The 16,289-nt window shown below is 35.5% G+C and overlaps 4 protein-coding genes across 4 annotated transcripts in view; 2 read left to right on the forward strand and 2 right to left on the reverse strand.

Moving 5' to 3' along the window:
- Nucleotides 1–5,266, reverse strand: LOC107676936 (zinc finger protein 83-like). Its single transcript, XM_016471683.1, has 9 exons — nt 5,070–5,266; nt 4,644–4,849; nt 4,454–4,531; nt 4,228–4,323; nt 4,034–4,144; nt 3,287–3,410; nt 2,636–3,185; nt 1,719–1,768; nt 1–1,601 (listed from the first exon to the last, which is right to left on the reverse strand). Exons 1-9 carry the CDS (start codon nt 5,101–5,103, stop codon nt 292–294), a joined length of 2,559 nt encoding a protein of 852 aa, XP_016327169.1. The 5' UTR covers nt 5,104–5,266; the 3' UTR covers nt 1–291.
- A 704-nt stretch (nt 5,267–5,970) lies between these two features.
- Nucleotides 5,971–8,744, forward strand: LOC107676909 (aldose reductase-like). Its single transcript, XM_016471646.1, has 10 exons — nt 5,971–6,166; nt 6,400–6,567; nt 6,835–6,951; nt 7,045–7,122; nt 7,218–7,340; nt 7,442–7,548; nt 7,625–7,706; nt 7,858–7,941; nt 8,059–8,141; nt 8,246–8,744. The coding sequence occupies exons 1-10, from the start codon at nt 6,104–6,106 to the stop codon at nt 8,286–8,288; spliced, it is 948 nt and encodes a 315-aa protein (XP_016327132.1). The 5' UTR covers nt 5,971–6,103; the 3' UTR covers nt 8,289–8,744.
- A 2,291-nt stretch (nt 8,745–11,035) lies between these two features.
- Nucleotides 11,036–13,812, forward strand: LOC107676934 (aldose reductase-like). The gene is made up of 10 exons (XM_016471681.1): nt 11,036–11,237; nt 11,471–11,638; nt 11,906–12,022; nt 12,116–12,193; nt 12,289–12,411; nt 12,513–12,619; nt 12,696–12,778; nt 12,927–13,009; nt 13,127–13,209; nt 13,314–13,812. The coding sequence occupies exons 1-10, from the start codon at nt 11,175–11,177 to the stop codon at nt 13,354–13,356; spliced, it is 948 nt and encodes a 315-aa protein (XP_016327167.1). The 5' UTR covers nt 11,036–11,174; the 3' UTR covers nt 13,357–13,812.
- Nucleotides 13,813–13,815: 3 nt separating this feature from the next.
- The window catches only part of LOC107676933 (aldose reductase-like), a 4,812-nt gene continuing 2,338 nt past the window's right edge, over nt 13,816–16,289 (reverse strand). Inside the window, exons 6-10 of the mRNA XM_016471679.1 lie at nt 15,967–16,073; nt 15,764–15,845; nt 15,601–15,684; nt 15,373–15,455; nt 13,816–14,230 (exon numbers count right to left, since the gene is read on the reverse strand). Coding sequence (XP_016327165.1) covers nt 14,188–14,230; nt 15,373–15,455; nt 15,601–15,684; nt 15,764–15,845; nt 15,967–16,073 — 399 coding nt within the window. The 3' untranslated portion in view covers nt 13,816–14,187. The remainder of the gene's footprint in view (nt 14,231–15,372; nt 15,456–15,600; nt 15,685–15,763; nt 15,846–15,966; nt 16,074–16,289) is intronic.

The raw sequence follows: 16,289 nt of genomic DNA on the forward strand, positions 1-16,289 counted from the left end.
TTTTTTTATTGCCCTCAGCCATAATGAAACACCAAAACAAATTGTTCACCAAATAAACACTTATTAAACAGTTTGTACATGTCCCTAACCACATAATTTTCACTTGTGAAAAATTAAAAGAGGCATCTAGCCTGACTTTGGTACATTTTCACTTACTGTTGATATAAAACATAATTTGACTCACATTACAGGTTCCTGTGTGTATGAGAACAAATATGAAAACAAAAAGCAAAAAGTGTGTAAACTCTTAACTTTATAATATTTTATATTCTTTCCCCCCAAGTTAAGTAATTATGATGCCATAAATGAAGCATTAGACACCCTGCTTTCAGATCTCTTTTCTACATGAGTCTGGAAGTGCACTTTCAGATGATATGACTGTTGAAATCTTTTTCCGCAGTCCAAGCACTGGAAGGGTTTCTCTCCCGTGTGAATCCGCAGGTGTCTCTTAAGGCGGGAAGAACTGAAGAAACTCTTGTTACACTGAGAACACGAATAAGGCCGTATGCCTGTATGGTGCCTCATGTGGACCTGCAAGTAGCAGGCTTGCGTGAAACTCTTTTTGCAGTCTGAGCATTGGAAAGGTTTATGTCCTGTGTGGTAGCGCTGGTGCTTAAGCAACTCTCCAAGGGAGAAAAAGGCCTTTCCACAGTCTGCACAAAGGAATGGTCTTTCTCCGGTGTGTGTGAGTTTATGCCGGGTCAAGCTGGCCTTGAACCCAAATGACTTGTCGCACAGAGTGCATTTAAAAGTTTTCTCTGTGCCGTGGCTGTCCAAGTGTGAACAAAGAGAGTTCTCTATATTAGAGTTCTTCCCACATGGTTTCTCTTTGGAGTGGGTCCTCTGGTGTTTCGCCAAAGCCCCTGGGTACAGAAAACCCTTCCCGCAGTCCGTGCAACGGTATGGTCTCTCCTCCAAATGGATGCGCTGATGAGCCAAAAGAGCACCACGGTATGTGAAGCCCTTCCCACAGGTACAACGGAATGGTCTCTCTGGTTGATGGGTCAGCATGTGTCGTTTGTACGAGGTTGAGCAGATGAAGGTGGACTGACATTCGGTACACTTATAGGGTCGTTCCTCTGTGTGGATCCGCTTGTGTCTGATTAGAGCTGCCTGACAGCTGAGCTGCTTCCCGCAGGCGTTGCAGCGATGCACTGCTTCTTCAGGGTGGGTCTTGTGATGGTCTCTCCTGGCGCTGAGCGAGCTGAAGGTCTCTACACAGTACAGACAGTCATAAGTTTGGGATTCTGGCTTTTGTGTTTTGTTTTCCTCAGGAACATCGTTTGGTGATGTTAGGATGGCCACATGAACGAGTCTATGGCGACGGAGGGCCTGGGAATGGGAGAAACTGCGGCCACATTTAGATACCGGACAGAGAAAAGGACGCTCTCCGGTGTGGGTGCGCTGGTGGGCTTTTAATAAGCATGGGAAGCTGTAGCTTTTGCCACAAACATGGCAGCTGTTGGGCAAAGAGGGGTCGACTGCAGTCTCACTTCCCATAACCTTAGTGGAGTGGACTTTCATTATGTGACTTCTGAGGTTTTCCACCTGAGAGTGATTGAATGGACACTGCAAGAATGAGTAGGTGTGAGAGGATCCATCTGCAAAAATAAACAATCATCAGCATAGTCATTCATTCATTTTTTTATATGTACCTCTATGGCATCTGTACATCAGAACCTCAAAATAAATAGTGGAGTGATTAGAAAGTGACTCACTTGTGTTATCTAAGGTGCAATCAGATGTATCAGACTCCACAGGGTGACCCCTAAAATCATTTAACAATAGTACCACAATAAATAGATGTGCAAGTTAAGGTTGTGAAATGTCGTGTTATGTGACTCCTCAAAAAAGTAATATATATGAATTAATAATTCATATTAAAAAAATAATAATAATAATAAAACATTAATAAAACATTAAAAAAATATTGTTGAAAAAAAGATTAAGTACAGTTATTGATACATATGATGTATTATACAAGAAATAAATATATTAATTTTTATTTGAAAGTTATACCATGTGATATTTTTTAAGTCTAAACTGAAATTGAAAACTGAACTCTTTCTTGAAAATTGCTAAAAGGGTTTTTGAAACCAAATGCAACTATATTTATATTATACTATTTATTACAATTTTTAAGTAGCTTCTAAGTTTTATATTTTCAGTTTTTAATTTAAGTTAGTCATTTTGTGCTTTGTCATTTGCAGTTTGTTAGATTTAATTTATTTTTATTTCTGTTTTAATATTTTTAGTAATTCAATTTAAACGTATTTGTTTTGTTATGTTAAAGTAGTTTTTTTTAAGTTAAAGTTTATAATATTTATATTTTATTTTACTTCAGCTTTATTTCAATTACAGAAAATGGCTTTTAATAGTGAACAAAAACAACACTGGAAACCAACATTTCTAAGAGCCCATGTAAGTCATCTTAACTCAGATATGAATTTCAACAATCTATACTATAGTATAATAAACAATTTCTGCGTACTCAATTTGTTTTAATGAAGACATTAGGAGTCATACATATGTTCAAGAATATGTTCTTACATATTCTTATGTTATATCTTATGATCGCGAGCATAGTAATACTAATGTTGAAACTGCGACAACAATAAGCAAATGATGAGCTTACTTGTTTTCTGAGGTAACAGAGTCTACCTCTGCCTGATGCTGCAGGTTTGTTCCATACGTTTTCTTAGAAGTTGCTGGTTTTCTCGTCAGCTTTTGAAGGTTGACCATTTTAATCTTCAACGTGGTTTTAGGCTTCCATGCAGATCTGCCCTTGCCCACAATTATTTTGGGTATAGCACTATTTTCAGACACTGATTGTGCAGACAAAGGAGATGATAGGAACTCTGACGGTTCAGTATTAGAGTCTGATTCCTCTATTACATCTGTAGATCTGTGGTCTTCTTGAAGTGTTAGCACAGAATCATTTAAACCCACACCTCTTGCACACTCTGATTCTAGGATAAGATGCTCTCCATCTTCATCCAGTCCTACCAGAGTCTCAGCACATTCAGATGCTCCTACTACTGACTCCACGGCACTTTTCTGAATGTGATCCGAAGTCCGTCTGTCGAACATCTGAACGTGACCTACTGTTTTCTGATGGATGTCACCTGCTTTGCCAGAGAGTGTGGACAGGATGCAGTTTCCTGCATTTATGGGCTGACAAGAATCTGCCACAATATGGAAATATACTGTTAGAAACAGAAGCTACCGTGACTGTTATTGGTTTCAGCAAATTGTTGAAGACAAACAGGCTTCATAAAATTCTTACATTTGGTATCTAGATGTCCAAGGTTCTTGTAGTGCTCAAGCAGTGTCTTTAAGTGATCTGAATGACTACTGAACTCCTCACACTCTTTAGAAACAGGCAACATTGGGTCAAGCCAAGCCAGAGTCTGAAACCAAAAGGTTAGCAATAGCAAACTTAGGACATATACAATTATGTTTTGACCTAATTTATTAGAAAATCTTTCATAAATATTGAAAGTGTTGTTATCATTCACTAAAACAATTAAAAAACATTTCTGTTAAGTAAAATAAATGATCAATATTAGATGAAAAACATAAACTAAACAAAAATGTAGTTGAAGAACTAAAATTACTAAATGAGAAAAACTAAACCTGCAATAAAACTAAAAATGAAATTAAGATAAATAAAACCTATTTACAAATATTAAATTAATAAAAATGACAAATGCATATAAAAAATTACTAAAAAATTAAATTACAATATAAAAAGAGCTGATTCAAAATATTAATAAAACTGTTATAAAAGTTTATAAACAATACTAAAATAACACTGTTGAAATCACAATAATCCAAATATCCATAATATATGCCTTAAAGGGCTAGATCATAGTGGATAGTTTCTCACAAAGTAGTACTATAATATGATACAAGATGATAAAAAATCGTGTTTTAGTTTTCAGTGTCATCTTTGCAAAAACTCCAGGTTCAATAAAATAGGTTGTAGCTCCCAAACACAACTTCTAGGATTCTAGAATGACTCATGACCCACCTGCTGAAGGTCAGGGATTGGCAGGAAGTGCTCCAGCCTAGACAGGAAATGCCACATCAGGACCTGAATGGCTGAGTCAAAGTCAGTGCCGAAATCCACAGGAAACACGTGCTATAGAAACCAGAGAGAAGGACAGAGAAATAAGCAAAAAAAGAATCAAAAACACCCTTAACATAATGTTTATAAGATCTGACCAGGAAGAAATGCTCCTTCTCATCCACATCTTTAATAAGTGTTTGGACCAGCTCCACAAAACGAACACCTGCATCTCCAACCACAGTGCGATCCACCTGTTTGACATCACAATCGTTTTCATTTCTTTTTAACACTTTACAGTGTTTGAAACACTGTAACAACAAAAAGCTAAAATTGCTTGAAAGTATCAGTAATAAGACATAATTATAAAATTATGAAAATTACAAGTTGAATGCTGTTGAGGTGAGTATGAATTGCGTGCATGTCAGCAGCGTTGTCTCTCTCACACAACTCCAAAACAAGCTAGATGCAAGAAGAAAAAGAGTATTCGTTATCAGACAACTATTCAGCTATGATTTTTCCATGAATAATATATTTATTGAAGAATTTGACCAACTCATCTGTGGTCACTTACCTTTGCACGCAGTCCTAGAATGAGTTGAACTCCAAGTTTATGACTAACCAGTTCTGGAACTGCCTCTGACACCAATGAAACCAAATCTGCCAGCATCCCATACTGCTGCACATCCTTCTGCTGTACAGTTCTCCACATGAAGGCAGACATGAGGCGCACAGGAGGGACCAAGAGGCGCAGGGCCGAGAGAGGGAGAGGAATTCTGTCTGGAATTACATTTTAAACCATTGTCAAAATAAAACAACCATGATCAGGTCAGTGGAGTTAGGGTGAGTATTTAGAGTAAATATTAAAATTGCAATTAAAAGGCAATTGTTTGTAGCTGTCTAACGAGTTAAAGTTCAAATATCTGCAAAGAAAGAAAATTCTTCGATGATAAATGACACACTTGCAGCATTTCTAAAAAAAAAAAAAAAAAACTCTCACCTAAGTGCTCTTGTCTGGGGAATTCACTGTCCATTATGTAGTTATTTAGCTGCTTTCCTTGAAGTCAATAATCTCATATGTTACTTGTCAAATCGCTCATTTCTGTTGTGCAGAATTTAGTAGATTTACCACGCAAAATTACATTACAAGTCTCTCTGACTGTTTTGGGTGTGAACACAGCTCTGACGACGACATTACGAAATACAGTTTCAAAATAAAAGCTTGAGGCGTCCGCTAAAATTAAACGAAATAATACAAAAATAAAACAAAACAAAATAAAATAAAATACTGCTACAAGTGCTTCGGTGTTTAAAATAACAAACGCAGATGCTTCACTGCTATGTTCATCGTGTCATCCAGATTTTAGAAATCTAAATAAAAGTCTAAATAAAAACTCTTAAAACTGTCTAAATGAAAGAAAGAAAGAAAGTTATATACTGTAAAAAATATTTGCAGATGTATTTGTTGCAGTTATTACTATCGATATATCATGTCATTCATATTTTAAAAACCAGAAGCATTCACAAAAAAAAGTATTTTATTCATGTCTGTAATTGCTATTATATTTTAAAATTAATTTATTATTTTTAATAATAAAACGTATTTTCTTTCAAAATCTCCCCGTGGCTAGAAGGGATACAGCTAAAACCGGAAGCTACCAATAAATTAAATGTTCTACCTATTAGATTGTGTTTTATTAACGTCTACACCAGAGCCATAGAAAGAGATATGGCTCTGGTCTACACCTACCCCAACCCTAAACCTACCCCTTACAATAATGCAAAAATAGTAATTATTGTTGTACAGTGTGACAAAAATTACGCTGTATTAATGTGCGCATGCCCAGTAGCGCCGTATTATCCCTTCTAGTCTTTAAACCTTCCAAGGGGTGTTTCCAGACCTGACCAATCGAATCCACTTACATATGGAGCTTCAAAAGAAGAGGCTGCTGCAGAGTGTGAAGGCTGTGAAAGTGTGCAGACTAGCAAGTGTTTTATATTAGGTCTAATAAGTGCTTTATATTAAAAGTCACCATGACATTTGTAACTCTTAATAATGGAGCTAAAATGCCAATTTTTGGACTGGGAACATGGAGGGTGAGTATTCACTTTTTTTCATTTTTGTACAGTACAGTTTCATTCAGGATGGTTTCAATTATAGCAGTTGTTTTTTCTGCTGTTGCTTATTGTAGTTTGCCAATTAAACACTGGAAATAGTTCTATTTAATATTAATGCTTTTCGAGTTTTATTTGTCATTTTTGAGATTTTATCATATTTGCAATGTAGCCTATATTAAGATTTAATAGTAACATTTTGAAACCTGCTCCAGTCTGCTCCAGGTGAGGTCACAGAGGCTGTAAAGGCAGCCATCCTGGCCAGCTACCGCCACATTGATGGGGCCCATGTGTATGAAAATGAGAATGAAGTTGGGGACGGAGTCAATGCCATGATTAACCAAGGAGTGGTGAAGAGAGAGGAACTATTCATAGTCAGCAAGGTAGAAGCACATGTAAAAATTAGTATCTGAGGCACATGACAGGAGTCATGGTCTCACAAGGCCAATCATGTGCCTTGGAATTTCACACAACATCAAACCGTCACAGATCATACACAAGGCATTTGTATAACATGTATTATTGTGCGTTATAATCCACTGTTACGTCATGCTTTGATTACAGTTAAAAATGTAGAAAAATGCTCAACAAATACATTATTTGAAAGGAACTTTGGCCATTAACTAAATCCTGCATTTTTTTTTTTACAGCTGTGGTGCACTTACCATGAAAAACACTTGGTAAGAGGAGCCTGTGAAAAGACTCTAAGTGACCTAAAACTGGACTACGTTGATCTCTACCTAATGCACTTTCCCATGGGCACTAAGGTAGTATTAATAAGTATATAACTAATAATAAAATAAGAATTGCTTGTTTTTTCTGTGCATCATTTATACTGATCTGTGTATTAAAATTGGCAGCCTGGAAAGGAGTTTTTCCCATTCGATAAGAATGGCCAAGTAATTCCAGACAACAGCAACTTTCTAGAAACATGGGAGGTAATAAATTTGAGATTTGTGTAACTCACATTTGATAGTTAATAAAAGAACAATTGCCGTTTACTGTACATTGATGTTAATGCCTTCTCACAAAGGCAATGGAAGAGTTAGTGGATGCTGGGTTGGTCAAGGCCATTGGTGTCTCCAACTTCAACCGGGATCAGATTGAGAGAATCCTCAATAAACCAGGACTCAAGTACAAACCTGCCAACAATCAGGTAATGTGTTGTTTGCAGTAAATCTGAAGAATTTAAAACGGATTAAGACTTTGCAGTTCACTGGTGCCAAAATCTTTCCAATAACTGCTTTTCACCTCCAGATCGAGTGCCATCCATATCTGACTCAGGAGAAGCTGATTAACTACTGTCAGTCCAAAGGCATTACAGTCACTGCATACAGTCCTCTGGGTTCCCCAACCAGACCATGGTAAGCACTCTCATTCATTAGTTCATTAATAGTGAGATGGCTATACATTACTTCATGTAGATTTGACTTTCTTTAGGGCACAAGCAGGTGAGCCATCACTGTTGGAGGACCCAAAGATCAAGGCCATTGCAGATGAGCATGGTAAAACCACAGCACAGGTAGGTGTAAACGTGCGTTTTTTTATGACTAAATTCACGTATCCATCAACTTTGAAGTACAATGTTTTAATGTAAGTTGGCCCTTGTAATATTTGCATTATTACAAATGCCTTCATTATATGACATGCTAAGCAAGGAACATTCTTTCCAGGTTCTAATCCGCTTCCACATGCAGAGGAATGTTGTGGTCATTCCCAAATCTGTAAACCCTAAGAGAATCAAAGAGAATTTCGAGGTATTTCCAATTGAATTAAACCATGTTCTACATGTTGCACAAGTACACCAGATATACAAGAATAACCCAATCAGTTTTTGTAAAAGGTCAACATACTGTATACTTTTGTCCCTACAGGTCTTTGATTTTGAACTGAGTAAAGAAGAGATGAACACCATACTGAGTTTTAATAGAAACTGGAGAGCTTTTATGCTGGAATGGTGAGTCATCGTTATGCAAATTTGCAGTGGACTTTGTATCCATTTGTGTAGTATTAGGTCTCTAGAAGTGTTAACTAATGGCCTCCTTTGCCTTATTATTGCAGGGCTTCCAAGCATAAGGATTATCCATTGAATGCAGAATACTAATTAATCCAGTTTCTAACTGCAATATGAAGTAAATATGACTTCTGCATTTCTCATCAGGGATAAATGATGTCAGTAATCTGGCAAGAGATTACAAGAAAGATATGAGCAAAACCACATTATCAACATTTATTCAAGTGTAATACTGTCATTTGAGGGACTAAATGTGGTTAATTGTAAAGTAAAGGTCAAGTGAGCAGTTCCAAGACACGAGAAACACATTTAAAAAACGTAAGCCAGAGAGCTGTTTGACACAGAACTTTATTTGGATTTTTAAAAGCATACATCAATACAGTAAACAAGAGCTGCTCTTGTGAACTGGATGTGCTTCTGTTGTCATTTTATGAAATTAAGGAGTGTGTATTAATTAATATAAAAAAATATATATTCAAAGGACCAATACATTCTCATGTTATCTGCCCAATTGTGCAAAGTGTGTGACATTGTTCAAATAAAAAAAGAAAAAATGTTACTAGTTTCTCAGACTTCCTTATGATTCATTTGTATTGTTTTGTCATAATACATTTAATGCAAGTCTTTTTACATTTGTTCTAAAGTAGTAACAGCTTAAAATTGTCGAAGCATTAACAAATATGACTTTATGGGCAAAGAAAGAAAATTCATTTGAAGTATAGTGGCTGCTATAATAAGGCTTGCTTTAAATTCCAAACCTGCAAATCACATATCACAGTAGCTCTGTAAGGAAGTTTCTCAGTAACTGTAAGATTCGTAAAGCAAAATGAAGAGATTTTCACATTAATCAAAGGCAAAATCAGCAATCTCAGAAACAAGGAACCTGTTTTTCTTAAACAGCATGCTCCAAGATGTCTTCTTTTAATATTCGGCATTAAATGGGTAGTCTTTGTGCTTCACACCCCTGCGTTGACAGAAAAACGCATTGTTAAATGATGAATAAATTAGAATTTCACAAAAATATTTTTTTCCCTTTTCATATATAGTAAAACCAGGGTTCCCGCTCCATTTTCCACTTGTTTTCGATTACTGGATATTGATTTTTTTTATATATATATATATAATTTTATAGAGACTGTACTCAACAACAACTATTAACAACTTCAAGTAACAACTATTTCTAGTACGTTAGGTGACTGCAAATTTTAGAATTTTTAAGACTTGTTTAGGACAGTAAAGAAAATCGAAGGAATAAATTGAATGGAATACAATTATGGACTCTAAATGTAAATGTCTTGTATTAGCAAACCTTCTAAGACTGAAACACAAACAATCAAGAGATCTCCGTTCTATTTTGATACATTTTACAAAAAAAAAACTCTTGAAACCTCTGCTCTCAACCACTAGAATATGTAAATAACTTTTACTGTACCCTCTGATCACACTGAAAAAAAAGTTTTTCCATGAATAATATATTTATTGAAGAATTTGACCAACTCATCTGTGGTCACTTACCTTTGCACGCAGTCCTAGAATGAGTTGAACTCCAAGTTTATGACTAACCAGTTCTGGAACTGCCTCTGACACCAATGAAACCAAATCTGCCAGCATCCCATACTGCTGCACATCCTTCTGCTGTACAGTTCTCCACATGAAGGCAGACATGAGGCGCACAGGAGGGACCAAGAGGCGCAGGGCCGAGAGAGGGAGAGGAATTCTGTCTGGAATTACATTTTAAACCATTGTCAAAATAAAACAACCATGATCAGGTCAGTGGAGTTAGGGTGAGTATTTAGAGTAAATATTAAAATTGCAATTAAAAGGCAATTGTTTGTAGCTGTCTAACGAGTTAAAGTTCAAATATCTGCAAAGAAAGAAAATTCTTCGATGATAAATTACACACTTGCAGCATTTCTAAAAAAAAAAAAAAAAAAACTCTCACCTAAGTGCTCTTGTCTGGGGAATTCACTGTCCATTATGTAGTTATTTAGCTGCTTTCCTTGAAGTCAATAATCTCATATGTTACTTGTCAAATCGCTCATTTCTGTTGTGCAGAATTTAGTAGATTTACCACGCAAAATTACATTACAAGTCTCTCTGACTGTTTTGGGTGTGAACACAGCTCTGACGACGACATTACGAAATACAGTTTCAAAATAAAAGCTTGAGGCGTCCGCTAAAATTAAACGAAATAATACAAAAATAAAACAAAACAAAATAAAATAAAATACTGCTACAAGTGCTTCGGTGTTTAAAATAACAAACGCAGATGCTTCACTGCTATGTTCATCGTGTCATCCAGATTTTAGAAATCTAAATAAAAGTCTAAATAAAAACTCTTAAAACTGTCTAAATGAAAGAAAGAAAGAAAGTTATATACTGTAAAAAATATTTGCAGATGTATTTGTTGCAGTTATTACTATCGATATATCATGTCATTCATATTTTAAAAACCAGAAGCATTCACAAAAAAAAGTATTTTATTCATGTCTGTAATTGCTATTATATTTTAAAATTAATTTATTATTTTTAATAATAAAACGTATTTTCTTTCAAAATCTCCCCGTGGCTAGAAGGGATACAGCTAAAACCGGAAGCTACCAATAAATTAAATGTTCTACCTATTAGATTGTGTTTTATTAACGTCTACACCAGAGCAATAGAAAGAGATATGGCTCTGGTCTACACCTACCCCAACCCTAAACCTACCCCTTACAATAATGCAAAAATAGTAATTATTGTTGTACAGTGTGACAAAAATTACGCTGTATTAATGTGCGCATGCCCAGTAGCGCCGTATTATCCCTTCTAGTCTTTAAACCTTCCAAGGGGTGTTTCCAGACCTGACCAATCGAATCCACTTACATATGGAGCTTCAAAAGAAGAGGCTGCTGCAGAGTGTGAAGGCTGTGAAAGTGTGCAGACTAGCAAGTGTTTTATATTAGGTCTAATAAGTGCTTTATATTAAAAGTCACCATGACATTTGTAACTCTTAATAATGGAGCTAAAATGCCAATTTTTGGACTGGGAACATGGAGGGTGAGTATTCACTTTTCTTCATTTTTGTACAGTACAGTTTCATTCAGGATGGTTTCAATTATAGCAGTTGTTTTTTCTGCTGTTGCTTATTGTAGTTTGCCAATTAAACACTGGAAATAGTTCTATTTAATATTAATGCTTTTCGAGTTTTATTTGTCATTTTTGAGATTTTATCATATTTGCAATGTAGCCTATATTAAGATTTAATAGTAACATTTTGAAACCTGCTCCAGTCTGCTCCAGGTGAGGTCACAGAGGCTGTAAAGGCAGCCATCCTGGCCAGCTACCGCCACATTGATGGGGCCCATGTGTATGAAAATGAGAATGAAGTTGGGGACGGAGTCAATGCCATGATTAACCAAGGAGTGGTGAAGAGAGAGGAACTATTCATAGTCAGCAAGGTAGAAGCACATGTAAAAATTAGTATCTGAGGCACATGACAGGAGTCATGGTCTCACAAGGCCAATCATGTGCCTTGGAATTTCACACAACATCAAACCGTCACAGATCATACACAAGGCATTTGTATAACATGTATTATTGTGCGTTATAATCCACTGTTACGTCATGCTTTGATTACAGTTAAAAATGTAGAAAAATGCTCAACAAATACATTATTTGAAAGGAACTTTGGCCATTAACTAAATCCTGCATTTTTTTTTTTACAGCTGTGGTGCACTTACCATGAAAAACACTTGGTAAGAGGAGCCTGTGAAAAGACTCTAAGTGACCTAAAACTGGACTACGTTGATCTCTACCTAATGCACTTTCCCATGGGCACTAAGGTAGTATTAATAAGTATATAACTAATAATAAAATAAGAATTGCTTGTTTTTTCTGTGCATCATTTATACTGATCTGTGTATTAAAATTGGCAGCCTGGAAAGGAGTTTTTCCCATTCGATAAGAATGGCCAAGTAATTCCAGACAACAGCAACTTTCTAGAAACATGGGAGGTAATAAATTTGAGATTTGTGTAACTCACATTTGATAGTTAATAAAAGAACAATTGCCGTTTACTGTACATTGATGTTAATGCCTTCTCACAAAGGCAATGGAAGAGTTAGTGGATGCTGGGTTGGTCAAGGCCATTGGTGTCTCCAACTTCAACCGGGATCAGATTGAGAGAATCCTCAATAAACCAGGACTCAAGTACAAACCTGCCAACAATCAGGTAATGTGTTGTTTGCAGTAAATCTGAAGAATTTAAAACGGATTAAGACTTTGCAGTTCACTGGTGCCAAAATCTTTCCAATAACTGCTTTTCACCTCCAGATCGAGTGCCATCCATATCTGACTCAGGAGAAGCTGATTAACTACTGTCAGTCCAAAGGCATTACAGTCACTGCATACAGTCCTCTGGGTTCCCCAACCAGACCATGGTAAGCACTCTCATTCATTAGTTCATTAATAGTGAGATGGCTATACATTACTTCATGTAGATTTGACTTTCTTTAGGGCACAAGCAGGTGAGCCATCACTGTTGGAGGACCCAAAGATCAAGGCCATTGCAGATGAGCATGGTAAAACCACAGCACAGGGTGTAAACGTGCGTTTTTTTATGACTAAATTCACGTATCCATCAACTTTGAAGTACAATGTTTTAATGTAAGTTGGCCCTTGTAATATTTGCATTATTACAAATGCCTTCATTATATGACATGCTAAGCAAGGAACATTCTTTCCAGGTTCTAATCCGCTTCCACATGCAGAGGAATGTTGTGGTCATTCCCAAATCTGTAAACCCTAAGAGAATCAAAGAGAATTTCGAGGTATTTCCAATTGAATTAAACCATGTTCTACATGTTGCACAAGTACACCAGATATACAAGAATAACCCAATCAGTTTTTGTAAAAGGTCAACATACTGTATACTTTTGTCCCTACAGGTCTTTGATTTTGAACTGAGTAAAGAAGAGATGAACACCATACTGAGTTTTAATAGAAACTGGAGAGCTTTTATGCTGGAATGGTGAGTCATCGTTATGCAAATTTGCAGTGGACTTTGTATCCATTTGTGTAGTATTAGGTCTCTAGAAGTGTTAACTAATGGCCTCCTTTGCCTTATTATTGCAGGGCTTCCAAGCATAAGGATTATCCATTGAATGCAGAATACTAATTAATCCAGTTTCTAACTGCAATATGAAGTAAATATGACTTCTGCATTTCTCATCAGGGATAAATGATGTCAGTAATCTGGCAAGAGATTACAAGAAAGATATGAGCAAAACCACATTATCAACATTTATTCAAGTGTAATACTGTCATTTGAGGGACTAAATGTGGTTAATTGTAAAGTAAAGGTCAAGTGAGCAGTTCCAAGACACGAGAAACACATTTAAAAAACGTAAGCCAGAGAGCTGTTTGACACAGAACTTTATTTGGATTTTTAAAAGCATACATCAATACAGTAAACAAGAGCTGCTCTTGTGAACTGGATGTGCTTCTGTTGTCATTTTATGAAATTAAGGAGTGTGTATTAATTAATATAAAAAAATATATATTCAAAGGACCAATACATTCTCATGTTATCTGCCCAATTGTGCAAAGTGTGTGACATTGTTCAAATAAAAAAAGAAAAAATGTTACTAGTTTCTCAGACTTCCTTATGATTCATTTGTATTGTTTTGTCATAATACATTTAATGCAAGTCTTTTTACATTTGTTCTAAAGTAGTAACAGCTTAAAATTGTCGAAGCATTAACAAATATGACTTTATGGGCAAAGAAAGAAAATTCATTTGAAGTATAGTGGCTGCTATAATAAGGCTTGCTTTAAATTCCAAACCTGCAAATCACATATCACAGTAGCTCTGTAAGGAAGTTTCTCAGTAACTGTAAGATTCGTAAAGCAAAATGAAGAGATTTTCACATTAATCAAAGGCAAAATCAGCAATCTCAGAAACAAGGAACCTGTTTTTCTTAAACAGCATGCTCCAAGATGTCTTCTTTTAATATTCGGCATTAAATGGGTAGTCTTTGTGCTTCACACCCCTGCGTTGACAGAAAAACGCATTGTTAAATGATGAATAAATTAGAATTTCACAAAAATATTTTTTTCCCTTTTCATATATAGTAAAACCAGGGTTCCCGCTCCATTTTCCACTTGTTTTCGATTACTGGATATTGATTTTTTTTATATATATATATATAATTTTATAGAGACTGTACTCAACAACAACTATTAACAACTTCAAGTAACAACTATTTCTAGTACGTTAGGTGACTGCAAATTTTAGAATTTTTAAGACTTGTTTAGGACAGTAAAGAAAATCGAAGGAATAAATTGAATGGAATACAATTATGGACTCTAAATGTAAATGTCTTGTATTAGCAAACCTTCTAAGACTGAAACACAAACAATCAAGAGATCTCCGTTCTATTTTGATACATTTTACAAAAAAAAAACTCTTGAAACCTCTGCTCTCAACCACTAGAATATGTAAATAACTTTTACTGTACCCTCTGATCACACTGAAAAAAAAGTGGTACTCTTGTTTTGTTTTTTCTCCCCAGTGCAAATGTCCAAAGATTCTTAAAACAAGACACATTTACTTGAGTAGTAAAGTGCCAGAAAATAAAAAGACTTGCTTTATGATATCAAAGACTTGCTTTATGTAGTGAGTTTTTGATTAAAACAACATCTGCCAATGGGTTTTTGAAAAATCTACTTAATTAACTCAAATGGAAATCAGGTTTTAATAATAACCCACTGGCAGATATTTGTTCTCATTTTAGGCATTAACTCAATTTTGTTCAATTTCTCAGAAAACAAGACGTTATATCTTTAATTTACACCTCAAGTAAATGCATCTTAATTAACAATATTTAGATATTTGTATTGGAAAACAAAACAAGCGTACTGGAGATACTCACTTTTTGCAGAGCATGCAACATTTCATGTCATGACTTCATGAATGTAATACATTCTGCTCTGATTTTAATCATTTTAAAGCCTTAATTTGTGAAAGTGCAAATTAAGACCTGCAAAAACTATAATTTAGTTTGACTACAAAACTATCATTTATATTGACTACACTTCTATGACTTTATTTTTCCAAGATTTTATTAATTTCCATAACAGTTCTAAAATTCCATGATGACCATAACCTGGGAACCCTGTGAAAGATACTCACCATTGCATTGGACAAGCCCTGAAATTCTTGTTGAAGCCCAAAATGGACTTGATGTCCTCCTGACTCAACTCAAAATCAAAGACCTTTTGGTGTAGAAAAAATATTAAAAAGTCAAACAATCAAAATCAATCAATAAATAATCATAATAATTCAGCATACTGATACAGTACTAGCAACACTATGATTCCAAGACCTTATTGAGAGTGTGACTTCTGAAGATTAACTTACTTGAAAGTTCCCTTGAATACGCTGAGGTGTGATGGACTTGGGGATGACGATCACATTCCTCTGAATGTGGAAGCGGATGAGAACCTGTGCATGGATGTCAAATAAATATTATTCTATAAGTCAATAACAAGCTTTGACATAAGTAGGATGGAGGTCTCCTCACCTGGGCAGTAGTCTTTTTGTGCTTCTCTGCAATGGCCTTGATTTTTGGATCATCAAGCAGTGAGGGATCTTCAGGTTTAGCCCTAAGTTTGAGAGAAAGCTCAAAGGTTATTCACAGAAACCATATATAAAGTCACCAACTGCACCTTGAACCGTCATAGCAAATAAATGACAAAGCTTCAGCATCTGGGAATGGCGGCCTACCAAGGTCTGTCTGGAGAACCCAGAGGACTGTATGCAGTGACTGTAATGCCTTTGGACTGACAGTAGTTAATCAGCTTCTCCTGAGTCAGATAGGGGTGGCACTCGAACTGAAGAAGAAAAAAATAAATACAAAATAAATAAATATTTTATAAACAAAAATACAGTATAAAAAAAACATAGGATTTTTTTTAATAATCACTAACTAATGTAATCAATCAGTGTCCCACGATTCATCAGAAGCTGATTTGATGCTCAAGAAACATTTCTTATTATTATCAAAATTGAAAACAGTTGTTCTGCTTACCTTTTTTTTTTTTTTTTTT

This window comes from Sinocyclocheilus anshuiensis, unplaced genomic scaffold (assembly GCF_001515605.1).
Source record: "Sinocyclocheilus anshuiensis isolate Anshui unplaced genomic scaffold, SAMN03320099.WGS_v1.1 scaffold380, whole genome shotgun sequence".
Lineage (NCBI taxonomy): Eukaryota > Metazoa > Chordata > Actinopteri > Cypriniformes > Cyprinidae > Sinocyclocheilus > Sinocyclocheilus anshuiensis.